The 21,192-nt window shown below is 44.8% G+C and overlaps 1 protein-coding gene across 1 annotated transcript in view; it reads left to right on the top strand.

The window, feature by feature from the left end:
• The window catches only part of LOC122933005, a 91,613-nt gene that overhangs the window by 63,052 nt on the left and 7,369 nt on the right, over positions 1 to 21,192 (top strand). Inside the window, exons 6-11 of the mRNA XM_044287730.1 lie at positions 2,718 to 2,761; positions 9,234 to 9,350; positions 10,083 to 10,128; positions 12,908 to 14,214; positions 17,203 to 17,257; positions 19,278 to 19,329. Of these exons, the coding sequence (XP_044143665.1) occupies positions 2,718 to 2,761; positions 9,234 to 9,350; positions 10,083 to 10,128; positions 12,908 to 14,214; positions 17,203 to 17,257; positions 19,278 to 19,329 (1,621 nt within the window). The remainder of the gene's footprint in view (positions 1 to 2,717; positions 2,762 to 9,233; positions 9,351 to 10,082; positions 10,129 to 12,907; positions 14,215 to 17,202; positions 17,258 to 19,277; positions 19,330 to 21,192) is intronic.

Genomic DNA, 21,192 nt, shown 5'->3' with positions numbered 1-21,192 from the left:
ATTCGGTTCTCCTTGCCGTGACTCTTTCCTGCAGTCGGGCATGGACTTGGGGCTGACTCTCAGTTCACTCAAAGGGCAAGTTTCGGCCCCTTCCATTCTTTTTCAGCGGAACTTGGCTTTGCTTTCTGTGGTGCAGACCTTTCTGCAGGGGTGGCGCACGTTGCGCCCCCTTACCGTCCTCTGTTGAATCCTTGGGACCTTAATCTGGTGCTCAGCACTCTCCACTCCTCTCCATTTGAGCCTTTGTATCAGGTGTCCCTTCGCTTCCTGTCCTACATGGTGGCCTTTTTGGTGGCAGTCACTTCCATCTGTAGGGTGTCGGAACTAGCGGCTCTTTCCTGTTGGTCGCCCTTCCTTATCCTCCATCAGGACAAAGTAGTCCTTCGCCCTGTCCAGTCCTTCCTTCCGAAGGTCGTGTCGGCATTCCATCTCAATGAATTCCATCTTATTTTTCCATCTTATTTTTGTCCTGCCCCGTCCAGTCGCTCCACACTCTGGAATAGGTTCGGGCCGTTCGCAAATATCTGTCTCAGACATTCTCTTTTCGACGGACGGATTCACTATTCGTCATTCCAGAGGAACTGAGACGAGGGCTGGCTGTCCAAAGTTTCCATTTCCTGATGGATTAGTTTGGGCATTGTGGAAGCGTACCACATCAGTGACCGGGCTCTGCCCTTCCTGGTTACTGCTTATTCTGCTCTGGTAGTAGGGGCCTCTTGGGCAGTACATCATGGGGCTTCGGCCCTTCAGGTGTGCAAGGCGGCTACCTGTTCATCTTTGCACATCTTTTCCAAATTTTACAGAGTACACACCTTTGCATCTTCTGACGCGTCTCTGGGGCGTAGAGTTTTGCAGACGGCGGTTCTCTGATTGGCCGGAGGGCTTTTTTGTTTATGGCCCACCCCTGGGACTGCTCTGTGACATCCGACAGTCAAGCCTGTGTCGCTCAATGGTATGGATGAGAAAACTAGGTTTTTGTACTTAGTGTAAAATCTTTTTCTCTTCCGTTCATTGGGGGACACAGCTCCCACCCATTCTCTCTTGTTACAGGCCTCGTTGTGGCCTGCGTCGTTCTGGGTTTGTACATTGTTTGGTTTTCCTGTTTTTATTTTGCTTCTCCTACTGCTTTTGCACAAACTGTTTTAGCTTAGTCCCTGTAGGAAGGGTATAGCTGGAGAGAGGAGCTCACACTTTTGTGCTTAGTGTCGCCTCCTAGAGGCTGCACCTATACAACGGTCAAGCCTGTGTCCCCCAATGAACGGAAGAGAAACGGATTTTACGGTAAGTACAAAAATCTAGTTTTTTACAATGGTAAAAAAAAGTATAAATTTTTTTTAAACAATGGTACTCTATGGTGCACAGATGCCACTGTATGGCATCAGTCTGTGGTATCCATTTTTTAAATACATTTAATGGATGGGAAAAATGTAATGTGAACTCAGCCTTATCTGTAGAATTGTGAAATGACCAGCAGGTGCCCCTGTTGGCTGTAGTAGATAATCTATGTAGGGACATTAGTGATACAGTGCTGAAACTTGATGGAGAAGTGAATTAAACTGGAGATACAGTGATAGTTATCGGATTAATGCATTACCGTCTTGTACCTGTCCTTTTAGTTTATTTTTAATATAGTGTATGGACAGTGATGTGAAACATTTTTGTAATATACTATATTAGGCAAAGGTGCTTATTTGTACTACAAAACAGCGTGAAAAGAGTCCTTGTAGGAACACTGACAGTAAGTGTACCTACAGTCAGTGCTAAGTGCTGACAGCCTAATTCTCCCCTTTCTTACCTGTTAGTTACTGAGTGCAGGTATGTAGAGTAGAGAGAACAGAACTGCCAGCGCTGACTGTAGACATACAGGGACATAGTATACTTACTGGCAGTCCAGTTCTTCTCTCTCTTCATTGCATTCAGAAGCACAGGGAAGAGAGAAATTTACAGATCTGCCAGTGGTCAGTGCTAGCAGCAAGTCAGATAGGCAGGGAGACAGGCAGAGAGGACACATGTAGCGAGCAAGGACCTGGAGTAGTGAGATAAAGAGGCAAGCTGAGAAACCTGCCTGTGTGTGTTCTTTAGTACTCAGTAGAATGCTGTAGACTGACTCTCATTAGCCATGATCAGTTCGAGTGTTGCTAAGGAGACTCTTATACTGTTTTCTATTAAAAATAAATCTCTTTCCCTAATAAAGTATATCACAAAATTCGCTTCATATTCCTATCCATACACTATATTAAAGGGATTGGCCTCCTTTTTGGGAGGTTTTGGCAAAGCCCCCTTGTGGTCAAACATGCAAAAGGGAAGCATACTTGCTTTCTTCCTGCAGCTGGGTCCCCAATCTTTCACTCCCTGTCCGCAGCTGCCTCACTGAGATCCCCGCTGTCAACATCCACTTGACACTGCTGCAGCGGTGACCTACTCACCTTGCACCAGGTTAGTTGGTCATGTGACACAAGAGAGGCAGGTCACTGCTGTGGCCAGTGATTGGCTGTAGCAGTGTCAAACCGAGTGTTGAAAGCGGAGGACCCAAGCAAGGCAGCCAAGGCTGGGGACCAAAGTGCCCAGGACTTAACGGCAGGGGAGCATGTAAGTATGCTGTCCCTTTTTCAGGTCTGGCCATGAGGAGGGTTTCTAAATACCACCTCCTACTTTAAAATCAAGAATTGCCTGCACATTTGGTATGTTCTCCATTTTTTCTTCTTGATCTCTCATAGAAACTGAAAACATTGGTGTGGATACTCCGTTGGTGCTGCCTAAGGTGAATATATTTAATTTCAGATAAAAAAGGTTTTTCTATGCACATAGTGCTAAGAACGGTACAAGCTGCAACCAATGGAACATATTTAAATGGTTGCAAGTAGAAAATGATTAATTATCCAGGACTAATATTGGTTTGTAGTCTACATTTATTGTACATACATACATAAAATTTATCATATTTTTGTAGACTCTTCAGCTATGTATTAGTAATGTGACTCCATCTTACACTGTACGGCTGGCCATTCACAAGATAGTTATTAGCGGACAGCTATCTCTCCCGTCCCCAAAATACATATGCATGCGTTAGAGTATGTTCACACTTTTTTAAATACAGGTTGGAAAAATCTGTGTTTACTCCAGTATCTATGTAAAAAAATTTAAGGGTCAGTCACATGTTTGTAGTTTGAATGCCGTGGATCTGATCATGAATTGAGTTTAAATCGAGTAATTCGACACAAAAAAATCCTTGATGCAAATTTTTTGCATCGAGGATTCATTTGTGTCACGTGACCACGGAGCGGGAGTGGAGTGCTTGTTATTACTCCCGCTCCGTGGTCTCCCGCTTGCCTGCAATGCACTTGGAATACTCACCTTCCCAGCAGGGGGCCTCCGGACAATCTACAGCACGTCCATGGTCCTGCGCTGCACTAACCTGACGTACGCACGCCGTGACGTCAGGCACAGAGCAGCATGGAACAATGGAGTGTTGGCGGTGCCCCTGCTGGAAACGTAAGTTGGTGACACCGAGGGTGTGGGGGAACGACCATGGCCGGGCGCCCAGAGTGTACAGTGTCATAGCAACCAATGACGCTGTGCACTCCAGGTGTCAGGAGGAGGGGCAGGAGGGCACAAGGGGAGCAGAGACTATGACGCATGGGGGAGCAGAGACTATGACGCATGGGGGGGCAGAGACTATGACGCATGGGGGAGCGGAGCTGATGGCTCTGGGGTGAAGGAGAGCTGATGGCTCTGGGGTGAAGGAGAGCTGATGGCTCTGGGGTGAAGGAGAGCTGATGGCTCTGGGGTGAAGGAGAGCTGATGGCTCTGGGGTGAAGGAGAGCTGATGGCTCTGGGGTGGGGGAGAGCTGATGGCTCTGGGGTGGGGGAGAGCTGATGGCACTGGAGGAGTGGAGCTGAAGGCACTTGGGGAGTGGAGCTGATGGCACTGGGGTGGGGGAGAGCTGATGGCACTGGGGTGGAGGAAAGCTGATGGCACTGGGGGGGAACGGAGCGGATGGCACTGGGGGAAACTGATGCACTTAGGCTGATCGCACAGGGGGGAAGAAGGGTGTTGGGGTCTGATGAGTTTTTAAAAGTCTATTAATTCCTTTTTTATTATTAGAGTTCTCGATTAATCGTAAAAATCATCGGTTGAATACTCGATTACTAAAATAATCGTTTGCTGCAGCCCTAGTCGTTTCTATGTGGATTAAATCCTCAGGCAAAGAGAGGCTGTGTGAACATACCCTGCCAAACTCCTCTGTTGATTCCTTATCTCGCCAAAAACAAAAGATTGGGAATGTTCAAAAAGCAACAGCCCAGAGTTGGGAGATCCCCATACACATAAGATGGTTAACTGGTCCCATCAAAATCGGTGCATGTGGCTCATATAGATCTAAGGCTAATTTCACATTGTCCATATTTTGGTCAGTATTTTGCATCAGTATTTGTAAGCGAAAAGTAGGAGAGGAGCCTTTTTTTTTTTTTTTGCTACTGCAAAATTCTGACTGTGGAAAGTGACCTAATGTGTATGGCAGGCCTAAAGAACCCGTCCAACACAATTTATTATTCTCTGGTCCATTAGAAAAGTACATAATGTAAATTGTAGGGTAGGTAGTCTTTTTTAACAGTGAGTCATAACCTCCCTTCTAATCCTCAGCTGTCATGTGACCAACACTCTGCCCTTTCAAATGACACCGGACAGGACATCTTCGATATACATTCCTATGAGACTAGGGCTGCAGTAAACAATTATTTTAATAATCGAGTATTCTACCGATTTTCTTTTTATTACAATTAATCTAGTAAGAAAAAATTTACAGACTGTTTTCCTTTATAAAAACTCATCAGATCCCCTGCCAACAGTCCCCAACACCCTTTGTTACCCCCTGTGCGATTAGCCCAAGTGCATCAGTTCCCCCCAGTGACATCAGCTCCGCTATTCCCCAGTACCATCAGCCCCCCCCCCCTCCGTGCCATCAGCTCCGTTCCCCCAGTGCCTTCAGCTCCCATCCCCCAGTGCCATCAGCTCTCCCCCACCTGTGCCATCAGCTCCGTTCCCCCAGTGCCTCCAGCTCTCCCCCACCCCAAGTGCCTTCTGCTCCACTCCCCCAGTGCCATCAGCTCCCCCGCTCCATACAGGCAAACCTTGCGCCTCCCCCTGTATTTTTGTCAGGACTCATATTGGGGTGGGGTTGTCAGGACTCGTATCAGGGAGCAGTTGTCATGACAGTTACCGTGGTGCTGCTGGGCATCATCTGCATTGAAGTCCATGATGTGTTTCGCCAGCTGCTGGTGCTCCTGCTGCTTCATCTTCTGCCCATGGGGGTCGAGTGCAGGACGTCAGGCTGGTGCTCATCCCGCTCCTGCAGGGCGATGGGCCATATCATATAACAGCCAAAACTGGGCTCTCTCACATAGCGCTTTGGTGGCTCCCCCCAGCGTGGGTCACCAAGCAACTGCTGAGCGCCTCCTTTCCAGCAGGGGCGCCGCCGACACTCCATTGTTCTGCACTGCTCTGGGCCTGACGTCACACAGCGCGTCGGGTCGCGGTGTACGTACGTCAGGAGCAGCGCAGGACAATGGACGTGCTGTGGAGTGTCCGGAGGCCCCTGCTGGAAAGGTGACTATTCCGAGTGCAGCGGGATACCAAGGAGCGGAAGTAATAGCAAATGCGTGCTTAACTCCTGCTCCATTGTCACGTGACGCAAACAAATCCTTGATGCAATAAATTTACATCAAGGATTTTTTTGTGTCTAATTACTTGATTTAAAGAGGACCTTTCACCAGAATTAAACTTCTAAAGTAACTATACAGGCATGTAGAGCGGCGCCCAGGGACCCCCCTGCACTTACTGTTATACCTGGGCGCCGCTCGTTCCCCTGTAATTGCCTCCGGTATCTTTACAGTTAGGCTCCACCCAGGGGAACCTGCCATCGGCTCATTCTCCCGTGCTGTAGCGCTGGCCAATCACAGCGCTCAGCTCATAGCCTGAGAGACAGCTGAGCGCTGTGATTGGCCAGCGCTGCAGCATGGAAGAAGGAGGCGCCGGCAGGTTCCCCTGGGTGGAGCCTAACTGTAAAGATACCGGAGGCAATTACCGGAGAACGGAGTGGCGCCCAGGTATAACAGTAAGTGCAGGGGGGTCCCTGGGCGCCGCTCTACATGCCTGTATAGTTACTTTAGACGTTTAATTCTGGTGAAAGGTCCTCTTTAATCGAGTACTTGTTGCAGCCCTATATGAGACTGACATTGAGGCTCCCATAGGAATACATAGAGAAACTGGCTTCCTGTCCACACATAAGATGCTGTGTTACTTGGAGAGTCAGAGTGTTGGTCATATGACACGGTTGAGGATCAGAAGGGAGGTTATAACTCATAAATACAGTCTCTGGTAAGAAGATTTCTTTCATACAGTTAACATCATGTACCTTTCTAACAGGTCAGAAAATAAAAGTTTTTGTGGGAATGCTTCTTTAGGCTGTAGGTACATGGCATGATCCTAATACAAGTTTCTATAGGCATTTAATTATTTGATACATGAATCTCTGAGTATACATTCTATGGAAATGTATGTAGAAACATAATTTGTATAGTGAGAGAGTGTGTGCCATTATGGGAACATTTCACAATAAATGACTAGTGCTGGGATTTGATTTAGGGGGGTTGAATTTGCAAAACTTCTTCTTTTAAAAATACCAAGTATACCCCCAAACAATGTGTGGAAACACCCTAAAAGGGAATATTCTCATCATGCCGATAGACATGCCATAAATATTCCCTGCTTCCCTTGTATGAACTGCTTGGATGTTTTCCCAATTTCCACTGAAATGAATGGGAACAGTTGTGCACATGAGCGGCCACCTCTCTATTTATTCCTCCCTTACCTGTGGGACTCTAGCTCTGGATATAAGTATTCCTCCTTTCCTACATGTGGGACTGCAGTTCTGGATATAGGTATTCCTCCCCTGCATGTGGGACTCCAGTTCTGGATATAGGTATTCCTCCCCTGCATGTGGGACTCCAGTTCTGGATATAAGTATTCTACCCCTGCATGTGGGACTACATTTCTGGATATAAGTATTCCTCCCCTGCATGTGGGACTACATTTCTGGATATAAGTATTCCTCCCCTGCATGTGGGACTACATTTCTGGATATAAGTATTCCTCCTTTCCTACATGTGGGACTGCAGTTCTGGATATAGGTATTCCTCCCCTGCATGTGGGACTGCAGTTCTGGATATAGGTATTCCTCCCCTGCATGTGGGACTACATTTCTGGATATAGGTATTCCTCCCCTGCATGTGGGACTCCAGTTCTGGATACAAGTATTCTACCCCTGCATGTGGGACTACATTTCTGGATATAAGTATTCCTCCCCTGCATGTGGGACTACATTTCTGGATATAGGTATTCCTCCCCTGCATGTGGGACTCCAGTTCTGGATATAAGTATTCCTCCCCTGCATGTGGGACTACATTTCTGGATATAGGTATTCCTCCCCTGCATGTGGGACTCCAGTTCTGGATATAAGTATTCTACCCCTGCATGTGGGACTACATTTCTGGATATAAGTATTCCTCCTTTCCTACATGTGGGACTACATTTCTGGATATAAGTATTCCTCCTTTCCTACATGTGGGACTGCAGTTCTGGATATAGGTATTCCTCCCCTGCATGTGGGACTGCAGTTCTGGATATAGGTATTCCTCCCCTGCATGTGGGACTCCAGTTCTGGATATAGGTATTCCTCCCCTGCATGTGGGACTACATTTCTGGATATAAGTATTCCTCCCCTGCATGTGGGACTGCAGTTCTAGATATAGGTATTCCTCCCCTGCATGTGGGACTCCAGTTCTGGATATAAGTATTCTACCCCTGCATGTGGGACTACATTTCTGGATATAAGTATTCCTCCCCTGCATGTGGGACTACATTTCTGGATATAAGTATTCCTCCTTTCCTACATGTGGGACTGCAGTTCTGGATATAGGTATTCCTCCCCTGCATGTGGGACTACATTTCTGGATATAAGTATTCCTCCCCTGCATGTGGGACTACATTTCTGGATATAAGTATTCCTCCCCTGCATGTGGGACTACATTTCTGGATATAAGTATTCCTCCTTTCCTACATGTGGGACTGCAGTTCTGGATATAGGTATTCCTCCCCTGCATGTGGGACTGCAGTTCTGGATATAGGTATTCCTCCCCTGCATGTGGGACTCCAGTTCTGGATATAAGTATTCTACCCCTGCATGTGGGACTACATTTCTGGATATAAGTATTCCTCCCCTGCATGTGGGACTACACTTCTGGATATAGACCTCATGGACTCTGCTCGCGTCAGTGCGAAGTCAGTTTACTGATGCAGCTGCCCACAGTGGGCAGTGTACAGCGCATGCCCGGGCCCGGCTCTGATGCGGATTTCAGAGAGCAGAGTCCATGATGTAAGGGCACTGGGCTAGCTTACATTGAAACATGGGTGGAGAGATAACGGCATTCTCAGGAGAACATGGGCACATGCATTCAGAGAGGAACGCACCTGGGCACTTGCAGCTCATTTGCATATATCTTCAAACTTCGTTTATTCAACATCAAATGTACAGAAATGAGAAAGAAAGGTACGATCAGATAACTGTTTATGTCACCTAGAGGACAGTGATAACAGTTAAATATGTCCAAATTAGGGGACAGACAATACAAGCCACTCACTAATGTATTGTGATTATCTAAATTGCCTCCTTTGCTAGCTTCATACATTTTTCCATCACATTATCCACTGCTCATTTCCATGACCACCCTGCAATCCAGCAGCGGTGGCCGTGCTTGCACACTATGGGATAAAACACCGGCCTCTCTGGTGGCCAGGGCTGTGGGAGCGCACATAGGCTTGTGTGTTTGTTTTTCCTATAGTGTGCAAGCAAGACCACTGCTGCTGGATTGCAGGGTGGTCATAACATGGAAACGAGCAGAGAGATGGAAAAATGAATGAAGCCAGCACAGGAGGCAATATGGACAATCACAATACATTAGTAAGCGCCTTGTATTAGTTTTCTCTACATGATAAATGCTGAAATTGAGTTCATGGAGTATTGTTTCCTTCTGCACTCCAGAAACATAGTGATACCTGATGTATGTTTGTTTTCACTGAGGGACTGATCCTTTGGGAGAGGGACTGATAACTGCTTTTAATGACATGGAATGGAATATGACCTACTTCATCGATGTGTTCTTGTGTTTATCTTTAGAAAATGCCATCCGTTAGAAAAAGTCAAGGTTTGAGTCCAAGGAAATGGAAATCTTGTGATTTACCGGTAGTGGTTAACTCACCATGTTCAAAAAAGAAATCGTCTACCACTTTTGAAGTAAGCATTTGCATTCTTGTGTTTATAATAGTCTATTGTCTGCTGTTTCTGATGCTTTTGTACCTCTTTGTTATTCTGGATAATATGTATTTGATGACCTTTTGAAGAGGAACTTGACACATCTAAATGGGGAAATAGTTATAACAAGCCCCAGAAAAATGGATAGGTACTAGCTATTGGAATGCAGTGACATAAAATACTATTGTTTTTGCACGAGGCCTACTATTATTGTGCAAAAGTGGTAAAACATAGAACTATACATACAGTATTTGGTATGGCTGTTAATTGTACTGACATATAGGCTCTCATTTATCAAAACGAACAGGAAGAATGTCTCAGTTGCCCATAGCAACCAATAAGCGCTCTCTTAAAGAGCTTTAAAAAAATGAAAGGTGAGCTCTGATTGGATTGCTGTGGGCAACTAAGACAGTTTTCCTGTTAGTTTTGATAAATGTACCCCATAAAGTATTGTCCCACACAGTTTATATCCTCAAACTATGTCAGAATAATGGGATTACTAATAAAAATACAATTCATCCCACAAAAATAAAAACCTCTCATATGTCTACAGTGACAAATTAGAAAAATATTATATTATCAGAAAAAGATAATAAAAAAAAAATTGAAAATCGTCAGACTTGTTATTTCATGGGGAGTATATAAGTATTCAGTTAGACATGTCAGGAGAGATTACATGTCCTGTTTAATGTGAATTTTTATTTCTGTCTTCAGGTTGAACCGTTTTGTGGCCAAACCACTGCCCTAATGGAACATAATGGTAACACTTTTGAGAACCGTTTAAAGTACTAGGTTTAGTCATTTTAAAGATTGTCCAGACCTTTGACATGTCATACAAAAAATGTAAACTAACAAAATGAGCAGTACCCGCCTTACAGATTTTTTTTATTTTTATTTCTCCCCCCAAGTGCTCCTGTGACATTGCTTTCTGGGTCCCTCACTGGTCTCTGTATCTTTGCCAACCTATAAGAAAAAACTCACATATAATGTGTAGATAACACTGGGGTCTAGTATAATATACTGAGCCAACCCAAAAAAAAGTGGGAGACACACATATAAAATATATGTAATTTATTGAGACATGATCACATAACAAACAATATATGAGACATAAGTGTACAGGAGGGGGGGGAGACCTCATGTAAGGAGGTCAGATAGAACCTCTCTCCCAAACACCCAGCTGGCAGGGGAAAAAATGTCACAGCCCTAGGTATACATCAGCATGAAAATTCTGAGAACTGTAGGTTCACTCAAAGTAACATGTACTGGTATGTATGTTGCATGCACAGAAAGATAAATGAAAAAAATGTACAAATAGCACAAGGCAAACTAGCCCACCCAAAGACCTGGGATGGCCGTATAAGATATGCACATAGCCATTGAACTGTACAATGCAGACAGAGGCAAGTGTGCCAAGTGCAGGTGGTAATAGAGATATAAAAAGAAATGTAACAACTAACTGAGCAAAGCATATATTACCCATGATATGCTGGACCCAGAGCGTGTGACCAAAGGCTGCACCTCGACGTACCTGATGAAGCCTCTCTAGGTGAAACGTACGTCGAGGTGCAGCCTTTGGTCACACGCTCTGGGTCCAGCATATCATGGGTAATACATGTTTTGTTGTTTTGCTCAGTTAGTTGTTAATTTTTTTTTTTTTATATCTCTATTACCACCTGTACTTGGCACACTTGCCTCTGTCTGTATTGTACAGTACAATGGCTATGTGCATATCTTATGCGGCCATCCCAGGTTTTTGGGTGGGCTAGTTTGCCTTGTGCTATTTGTACATTTTTTCATTTATCTTTCTGTGCATGCAACATACATACCAGTACATGTTACTTTGAGTGAACCTACAGTTCTCACAATTTTCATGCTGATGTATACCTAGGGCTGTGACATCTTTTTCCCTGCCAGTTGGGTGTTTGGGAGAGAGGTTGTATCTGACCTCCTTACATGAGGTCTCCCCCCCTCCTGTACACTTGTGCCTTATGTCTCATATATTGTTTGTTATGTGATCATGTCTTAATAAATTACATATATTTTATATATGTGTCTCCCACTTTTCTTTGGGGTTATTGGTTTTGTTTTTGGGTTGACTCTGTATCTTTGCCTCCTGTGATATTGTGTCGAAGACTGCAGTGGTGATAGCCAGTGATGGTCAGTTCGCAGTGTTCGCCAGCGAACACATGCGGGCTGCCATCTTTAGTAAGGTAGACTCACCCATCCGGCGATGCACAGGTAAGTCCTTACCTGTGCCGGGAACCGGTCTGAAATTAAATGCAGTCACCGGGAGCAGGCATTTCTGAGAACAGTCCGATGAAGGCCTCTGGCGGCTGTTCTCGGAATTGCCTGCTCCCGGTTGTAACGGATCTCCTGGCACCCCGACCGGGTACCTCCGTCGATAGATGCTCCTAGTGCTTTCCTTTGACTCCAAGCACTCCACTTGACACCGTACACACTGCAGACCCCACGAACCGCCGAAGCTTGGTTGAGGTCTCGCCGTCTCCTACCCACCCTGGACCTACGACAAGGCTCCAGTGGGTGAACCTCTCCTAAATCCAGAGAGCAGGAACAGCTCTTACAAGAGCTAGTAGTTATAGCCAGGGGAGTATAGCAAATCTTCAGCATATAGCAATCCCCCAGTGTCGATCAGTTACCCAAACACCAGCCTCAACATGATGAAGGATAAAGCAGGCATTCTTTATTGAGGGCTACCCGCCTGTATTTATGCAGGTCCCCATCTGGTGGACACTCCCCTAGGGGACCAGATGGAAGACTGTGACACAGGACAGATATGCAGCAATTCAGGATACACAGACACAATGAATCATGGTTTCCTCCTCTCTGCCCTGGAGACACCCGAGGAGTAATTCAATTATCTCTCAGGACAAAGGGAAATCACCAATAGACATGTGGGGACAACAGGACAGAAATCACCATTTAAACATACAATGTCACAACCCTTACAGTAAACACAGACATTTAACATATCCCCAGATAGCTCAAGTCTGAGTGCATATTATTAGGTGAATGGCACTCAGACTACACGAATACAATAAAATTAGCTATCTGGCTACCCTCACATAACATACAATACAATTCCAAAGACAGATTTAAGCTGTGCGGCCGGTCTGTCTTCTCCTTTAAAGTTAGTATGGGCCATAATCCTGAGGCAAGAGGCTGGTAGCCAGGCCCCTCCAAAACCCAGTGGCGAGGTTGGTTTCGCCACACCGGTGACCCCATTTGATTTCAGACCGGCTCCCGACACAGGTAAGGGCTGACCTGTGCATCGCCGGAGGGGTGAGTCTACCTTACTAAAGATGGCAGCCCACATGTGTTCGCTGGCGAACAATGCGAACTGACCATCACTGGTTATAGCTGCAGCCAGTAATTGGCTGCAGTAACATGTTATTGTCATGACCAGAGTGGGATCTGGGAAACGGGTGTGGGGTTGGATCAGTGTAAGTTTTTCATAAACAATTTCAAGGGGTTGGACAGCTCCTTTAAATTAACATTCCGCTTTTGCTATTTTCCAGAACACAAAGAAATATCACCACGAAATAGTGGCTTGCGCGTTATGAGAAAGAACATGCCTGTTGCTTTGCCAGTCAACATCACCATTTACGAACAAATGAAGAGATTTATGGAGCGGAACAACAAAGAATGTTTTTCAGACTCTTCGGGAAAGTACGCTGTCTGTCAAGAAGATGGTAGTGGATCTTCAGACAATGAAGAAGCAAGCTACTCTGAACCAGGGAATAAGACTCTTGGGGATTATTATCCACAAATGATTGAGAACCTCTGCAGCCTATTGGATTTTCAAGTGAAAAACCAAGTAGCTGATAATATTGTCCGGCATTACAAGCGCCTCATTTTGCGTAAGAAAATATTAGAAATGAAAATGGTTAACAGAAGCATGTCCAGGTCTTTTGATAGGACGTACACAATACGCCCTGCACCCAGTTCAGAGGAAACTGCGATTGCTCCTAAGACTTATGTTTCCACACAGTTGAGTTTATTTTCGAAGCTATGCAAATATGACAGACCAGCTGCCGCAGTCCCACCTCACGTTGACTTTCAGAACAATGCTAGTAAGCCCTTTCAATGTATCTTAGATAGTCAGACCATACACAAGGACAGTCCCTTTCAAAGCCAACAGGAAATGGAAATTAATGGTGCTATGTCTCTTAGATACAGCTCGGGAACATCTTCGCCCTCATTTAAAATGTGCATCAGTCCAAGTAAGAGTAGAACCAACAAAAGCCATATAGATATTGCCATAGCCCAATCTCCATACTGCAAAGACTCTAAACACCTTCATTCCCTGAGCAGAAAAAACGTAATTTCTGGGATTTCCATGTTACACAGTCCTAAACAAATAATTGCCAAACCTAACTGCAATATGAGCGAAGAATCAAAAAGCCCAAGAAAGTCAATGACCACTGACAGCCAGAAGGAAGTTGATAGAAACGTTGCTAGTTATAAGGACCATATTAAGCAACCACCGGAAAGAACGAGCACTCTGACCAGAAGAAATTCCATCTCTGCATTTTCTGGAGGTCACAGTAAAAATGGGGATTTTGAAAGTCTGTTTAGAAATCTAACCAAAAATGGACCGCAGCCAGTCAATTCAGCCCAAATTGAATTATCAAAAACTGCTTATTCTTCATTAGGTAATTCTCCAGGATCACTTAGAGCCAAACGATTGCTAAGTCATGAATCTTTAGTTTCAACATCAAAGAAACCCAGGAGAGTAATCAGCAGCTTAAACTCATCTTTTTCTATGGACTGTAGTGATTCGTTTGGCTTAGAACGAAGCTCTTCTCGTGCTCAGCAACATTCAGTAAGTTATTTTTAATATTTGACAATTGTGAAATACTTGATCTATTATTTTAGGCATAAGCCTTAAAGGGAGTCTGTCACCACAATTTGCCCTTATAGACCACTTACATAGCGCTGTAGCATAACTATAGATTAGTGAAATGGTACCTCTGTTTTTTTGTTTGGATGTTCACCAGGGGCAAAACGGAGTTTTATTCATATGTAAATGAGGGCTTGCAAGTGCCCAGGGGCAGCGTTCGGGCTGTAAGTGCCCAGGCCGCTCTGCCTTCTTCTCACATAACCCCTCCCGAGCCTGTTGCTTGGCCCGCCCTGTAAGCCTCATCACGTGTACTGGCCAAGATCCCGCCGGCGCATGCGCACTGTGATGACCATTGTGGGCAGCAGCATCGTTCCATGCAGTGTGCATGCGCCAGCGGGATCTCGGCCACTACACTGGATGACTTAAGAGGCTTACAGGGCAGGCCAAGCAACAGGCTGGGGAGGGGTTATGTGAGAAGAAGGCAGAACGGCCTGGGCACTTACAGCCCGAACGCCACCCCTGGGCACTTGCGAGCCCTTATTTACATATGAATACAACTCTGTTTTTGCCCCTGGTGAACATCCAAACAAAAAGACAAAGGTATCATTTGACTGATCTATAGTTATGCTACAGTGATATGTAAGTGGTCTATAAGGGCAAATTGTGGTGATAGACTCCCTTTAAGCAGTGGGTCAGATCACTTCACCTGATTGCTTTAACTGTTTTATATACTCGGGTGTTAAATGGGTTTTCCTACAAAGAACATTTATCATGTGTCCATATGGTAGATTACAAATGTCAGATTGCTTGGCGCCCCACCACTGGTATTCCCACCAGTCAGTAGAAGGGATGTGCTGAGCCCCCATTCTTCACTGCACAACCGTAGTAAGGAGGAGTTTGATTACAGCGGTGGTCTAGCATATTCCCTGCTGCTCCATTTGATGCCCATACGTCTGACTGAAGCAGCCAAGTACAGGGCATGTCTGTTATAGTAGGCCCAAAATAAATAGTGCAGCTGCACTACCGCGGTGCAAAGCTGTTTTAGATAGTATTGGGTCAAGCATATAGTCCCCATTGACTACTTCTTTCCCCTTTCATGTCAAAAAAAGGCACAGAAATAAGTCTACAATATGCAGAGCGCACCATGTAAAATAAGCTTCCTGGACTTTGGTGAGTATGGCAAACTGAGTGGACTTTAACCCCTTCAGGACTTGTGCCATACATGTACAACATAAGTTTGGGATTTGAAGATGGCTCCCACTCAGGAGTCAAGCAGGCACCATAGTCGCTGGGTGCCTGCTGTTTTGCACAACATACACCTAGAGACAGTGTCCGTGATCCGCAATAATGCTGATCATGGACATTTTAACCCCTAAGATACACATAGTGAGTCTCCCATAAGCTGCGATGTTAAATCATTGCCGTCTATTGGAAAAGCAATCAGAAGATCGCATGTTAAAGTCCCCTAGAAGGACTTAAAAGAAGTGTAAAAAAAAATATATTTTTAAAATATAAAAACTCACCCAGTTCCTCCGTACTATTAAAATATATAAATATTTATTCAATACGGTGAATGGCATAATAGGATAAAATGGCTGATGTGCTATTTTTTTGGTCGCTTGCAAATACATTTTTTTTTTCAAAGGTATTTTTAAAGTATTAAAACAAGAAAAACTATAGAAATGCTGTAATTGTACTGACCCGAATGAATCAACAGGTCTGTTTTTACCACATAGGAAACATCATAAAAATAAAACTCATAAAACTATGGAATTTTTTTTTCCAGTTAAGGCTACTTTCACACTAGCGTTCGTCGGTCCGCTCGTGAGCTCCGTTTGAAGGGGCTCACGAGCGGACCCGAACGCAGCCGTCCAGCCCTGATGCAGTCTGAATGGAGCGGATCCGCTCAGACTGCATCAGTCTGGCGGCGTTCAGCCTCTGCTCCGCTCGCCTCCGCACGGACAGGCGGACAGCTGAACACTGCTTGCAGCGTTCGGGTGTCCGCCTGGCCGTGCGGATCCGTCCAGACTTACAATGTAAGTCAATGGGGACGGATCCGTTTGAAGATGCCACAATATGGCTCAATCTTCAGGCGGATCCGTCCCCCATTGACTTTACATTGAAAGTCTGGACGGATCCGTACGAGGCTATTTTCACACTTAACTGTTATATGCTAAAATAATGCAGACGGATCCGTTCTGAACGGAGCCTCCGTCTGCATTATTATGATCGGATCCGTTCAGAACGGATCCGATCGAACCCTAGTGTGAAAGTAGCCTAAACCCCAATTGGAATTTTTTTCCCACTACATCCTATGCTATATTAAATGGTGCCATTGGAAAGTGCAAATAATTCAGCAAAAGTCCTCGTATGGCCATGTAAAAAAAAAAAAAAAGTTATTGCTCCAGAAAGCAAGGGGAAAAAAGACAACTGGCAGGACTATGTAGGGATACCTCCCCTACTTGTCAATTCATCTTGAGCATTTCTAGGAGGAATAAAAAAGTGTCTCCACTTAGCCCACAAAATATCGGCTCTTCGATTGAGTGGATAGAAATCGGAGAAACACAAATGGGCAGATTTATCAAAATCAGTGTAAAGGAAAACTGGCTTGGTTGCCTATAGCAACCAATCAGATTTCACCTTTCATTTTTCAAAGCTGCTTGGAAAATGAAAGGTGAAATGTGATTGGTTGATATTGGCAACTAAGCCAGTTTTCCTTTGCAACAGTTTTGATAAATCTGCCCCAAACTGGGCCAATTTGCACCACTTTTTTTTGACAGGTTCTAGATACATACACATTAGTAAATCCGGGCCAGGGTTCTAAAAAAGAGGCTTCAGAATTCTTATAGGGAATACAATGATTTATTAAAAGAGGAATGCCAGGAGGACTATCAGGTCCTCTATAGCAATGTGAATTATACTTGAACACTCATGCAATGTTTCATCATTTTACCAACATTTGTTTTTCAGGCTGCTGCCTCACCTCTTCCACCTTATATGTCACCAAGCAATCCAGGGTCACACAGTAAGTAATATGTAAATTGATCAAAATATCTATTAATCTTCTCTTTTTTTATTACATAAACTACACATAATTATATCAATTATTAATTATAGTTAGAAAAATCAACCCAACCATTACAATCCCACCCTGTACGGTGTCCTGTCAAGAGAGAGACATTTAGGGAGAAGTCCACCTCGACCAGATCCTTAACCAAGCCTTTATTTTCTTCCTATTTTTATATAATAATAATAATAATAATTTCTTATATTTTCACTCTGTTTACCAAATTGGACCAAGTCCGTATGTTAGGAATTTATTTTGCCATCCAGACAATTATTAGCAAAACCAATATGGATATATGAGGTTAGATAGTAAAAGATATTATAATCACACAGTAGTCTTGGTTAACTAGTTCATCTTATTGTCTTAACAAATACTTCTCAACATAATTAGCAGACACAAAAATTGTTAAAAACAAATCAGTTATGTGATGAAGTGCAAATGCCTAAGTAAATAGGTGGTAATGTAGCCATGGCACAACCCGTATAGCCATGAGTATAGCTGCTTATGCAAAGGCAATGTAGGCCGATTTACATGCAATACAAGTAGTAGATTAACAAAATAGAAAAGTAAATGGCAGTAATCATGCCCACCAAAATGAGTAATACCACACCAAGTCAGACCACCACAAGTGGCATCTTCAGTTCCTTAAAGAGAACCTGTCACCACAAAAGGCAATGCAATCTGCAGGCAGCAGGTTATAGGGCAGGAGGAGCTGAGTAAAAATATTCAGTAAAACATAATTTATACATTTCAGACCCTCTCTGATCTCATTTGTACTCTGGGGAGGTCTTTTTACATGGACCGATGTGTCAGGCAATTATTGGAAACGAACCAGATGTTTCTGATAATTGCCTGATCGTCATTGGAGATGAGGGCTGCATTCATATAGGGGCTGTATAGAGACTAGCGATTACTAGAGCAATCCCATGTGCTCATAGAAGATCATTGTTCCTGGGCAGCAGACCGCTATATACACAGCCCAATCTGCTGCCCAGAAACTGTGATTTTTGGTGCCAGCAGAGGAACACGATCACCCCATGACCGAGCATTTATACGAACACTCATCCCAGGTAATTTACCTGATTAGTTGTCCATGTAAAAGGCCCTTTAGGCCCTATTTCACACGAGTGTGACGGATTGGCTCCGGATGCGTTCAGGGTGCGTTCAGTGAAACTCGCACCATTTTGCAAGCAAGCTCAGTCAGTTTTGTCTGCGATTGCTTTCAGTTGTTCAGTTTTTTCCCCGCGAGTGCAATGCGTTTTGATGCATTTTTCACGCGCGTGCTAAAAAACGGAAGGTTTACAAACAACATCTCGGCAACCATCAGTGAAAAACGCATCATACCCGCACTTGCTTCCAGATGCAATGCGTTTTTCTCTGAAGCCCCATTCACTTCTATAGGGTCAGGGCTGCGCGAAAAACGCAGAATATAGAACTGATGCGTGAAAAAAACCTGCTCATGTACACAGACCTATTGAAATGAATGGGTCATTATTCAGTGCGGGTGCTATTCATTCACTTCCCGTGCGGAAAATTCGCTCGTGTGAAAGGGGACTTGGGTTGTACACAAAGATAGCTGTCAGTCACTGCTAACTGTACTCTGCGTGGTCATAAGTATAGAAAGTATACGTTTTACTGAATTTATTTTATTTCAGCTCCTCCTGCTCTATAACATGCTGTCTGCAGATTGCTTTGCATTTTGTGGGGACAGGTTCGTTTTAAGCCACCTCATAACTGGTGTACTTTACACATTGTTTTGCGCCAGCAGATGGTGTATGGCATTATTAGTACTTTTCAGAAAGGTGCAAAAAAAAGTGTAGAGACACATAATAAATTTGCTACATACCAACGATGTACGGTTTTTGGCATTGGAGCAAAAATCGTTGCATGTTTTTCATAGGAAATGTTTTAAAAAATTTTAAGCAAAATAGTGGTAGCAAGATTTTACCTATTTATATCATATGATTGTTTTTCACAGGGTCCTCTTCCCCAAGGTTTAATGGCAGAAGTCCTAAAAGAACAAGTGCATGGTATAGTAAACTATATATATATATTATTCATCTCACTTCACTTACAGCAAAAGACCTGAGAGTCCTAGATTGAACACTCTGACTCCTAAGAAACACACTACAAAGAACTGTGCACACCCAAAATACAGTATACCACAAATATATACATAATCTTTATTTAGACACCTATAGAAAGACAGGGCCAATCTTTTTTGATCAGGATGTTCAATCTAAAATGAGCCAAAAGATACTGGAAGGGTACCGCTGATTAAGGGCTCATGTACACGAACGTATTTTCTTTCCATGTCTGTTCCGTTTTTTTTTTTGTTTTTTTTTGCGGACTGTATGCAGAACCATTCATTTCAATGGGTCCGCAAAAAAATGGAAGTTACTCCATTTCCGTATCTCTGTATTTCCGTTCTGGAAAAAAATAGAACATGTGCTATTATTGTCTACATTACGGACAAGGATAGTACTGTTCTATTAGGGGCCAGCTGTTCCGTTCCACAAAATACGGAATGCACATGGATGTCATCCGTATTTTTAAAGTAGAAAACACTCCACGTGCCATTAATAATAAGGATGTGCAGAAAGTCCGGCACGTGTGGTTCTTTGTATTTGTTATTGCTGCTTATTGATATGTTATTTTGTCATCTTCTGACCTTGTCTAGCCATATTTTGTGCATATCCTGCAGGTGTACTGTGGCCAGATAGATATGGTTGGAGGCAGTGGAACACTTGCAGGACCTCAACCTTATGCCTCAGAGCTCATGCACAATTTTTGATAGATGGATGTGGCCCGTTTACTTCAATGGGGCTGCAAAAGATGCAGACAGCATACTGTGTGCTGTCTGCATTCTTATGTCCGTTCCGCATCTCCGCGTAAAATCCTTTTCTCGCCCAATTTCCTTGGGGGACACAGAAGACCTTGGGTATAGCTCATCTCCCTAGGAGGCGTGACACTAAGTGAAAACTGTTAAGCCCCTCCCCTACAGCTATACCCTCAGCCTGGAGAGAGAGACTGCCAGTTTTTGCTTAGTGTCCAAGGAGGCAAGACACTCCCTGCTACTGCAGGGCTGTTTTCTCCTTGTTTAAATTTTGATTTTTACTTTTTTCTTTTTCTTTCTTTTTGTTCCAGATCATCAGGGACAACAGAGTCGCACTAGACCTCTCTGTTTCTCCCGGGGTTGAGCTGCGCCAGTGCCGGTCACCCGCACTGCTGCCTCCCCCACAGAAGACAAGGTGGATCAGGGCAGCCCAGCTCCCCTACATCCCGCCAGCGCAAGGGTCGCCCGCACGCCAAGTCCCTCTCCCAGCGTCCTGCCACTACGGTGCCAGTAGCTGAAGGGGCGACCCTGCTGGAATGGACCGAGGGTGAAGACGACTATGGTGAGAGAGTGGCTTCTCCAGCCCTACGTCCCCCACCCCCCACCCTGGTCTCCTGCGTGCCTGACCCCCCATACTTGGACCCTTCGGTCACTGCTGGACCTAGGCTGGCCCCTGGGGTGCTGCGGGGCGACATTCCACTCCCTGCTCCCTCTCCTCCCTTCTGGCCCTCATGGGACATTTTAGCAGCAGAATGCTGCGAATAGGCAGCCACATCGCCTCCCTTCACTTATCAGCGTCCCTCCTGGAACGCTGTGCTCACATCCTCACGGGCACCCGGTCTCAGGATCCCCCCATCCCCTCACCGATGCGCTGCTCTGGACCGGGGGCCTTTTCCTGAAGGCAGTGCTGCTTGGGCGACCGCACCTCCGGCGCTTCTTCCCGGCCTGCTGGGCCGCACCTCCGAGCTGGGCCGCACTCTCCCGGCCCCCGACTGTTCCGGCCTGCGGGGTAGACTCCCGCGGCCGGCATTGGCTTGAGCACGATGCTCCAACGATT

This window comes from Bufo gargarizans, chromosome 3 (assembly GCF_014858855.1).
Source record: "Bufo gargarizans isolate SCDJY-AF-19 chromosome 3, ASM1485885v1, whole genome shotgun sequence".
Lineage (NCBI taxonomy): Eukaryota > Metazoa > Chordata > Amphibia > Anura > Bufonidae > Bufo > Bufo gargarizans.
Note: the sequence above shows the minus strand (reverse complement) of the source record. Positions and strands in the feature narration are given on the sequence as shown.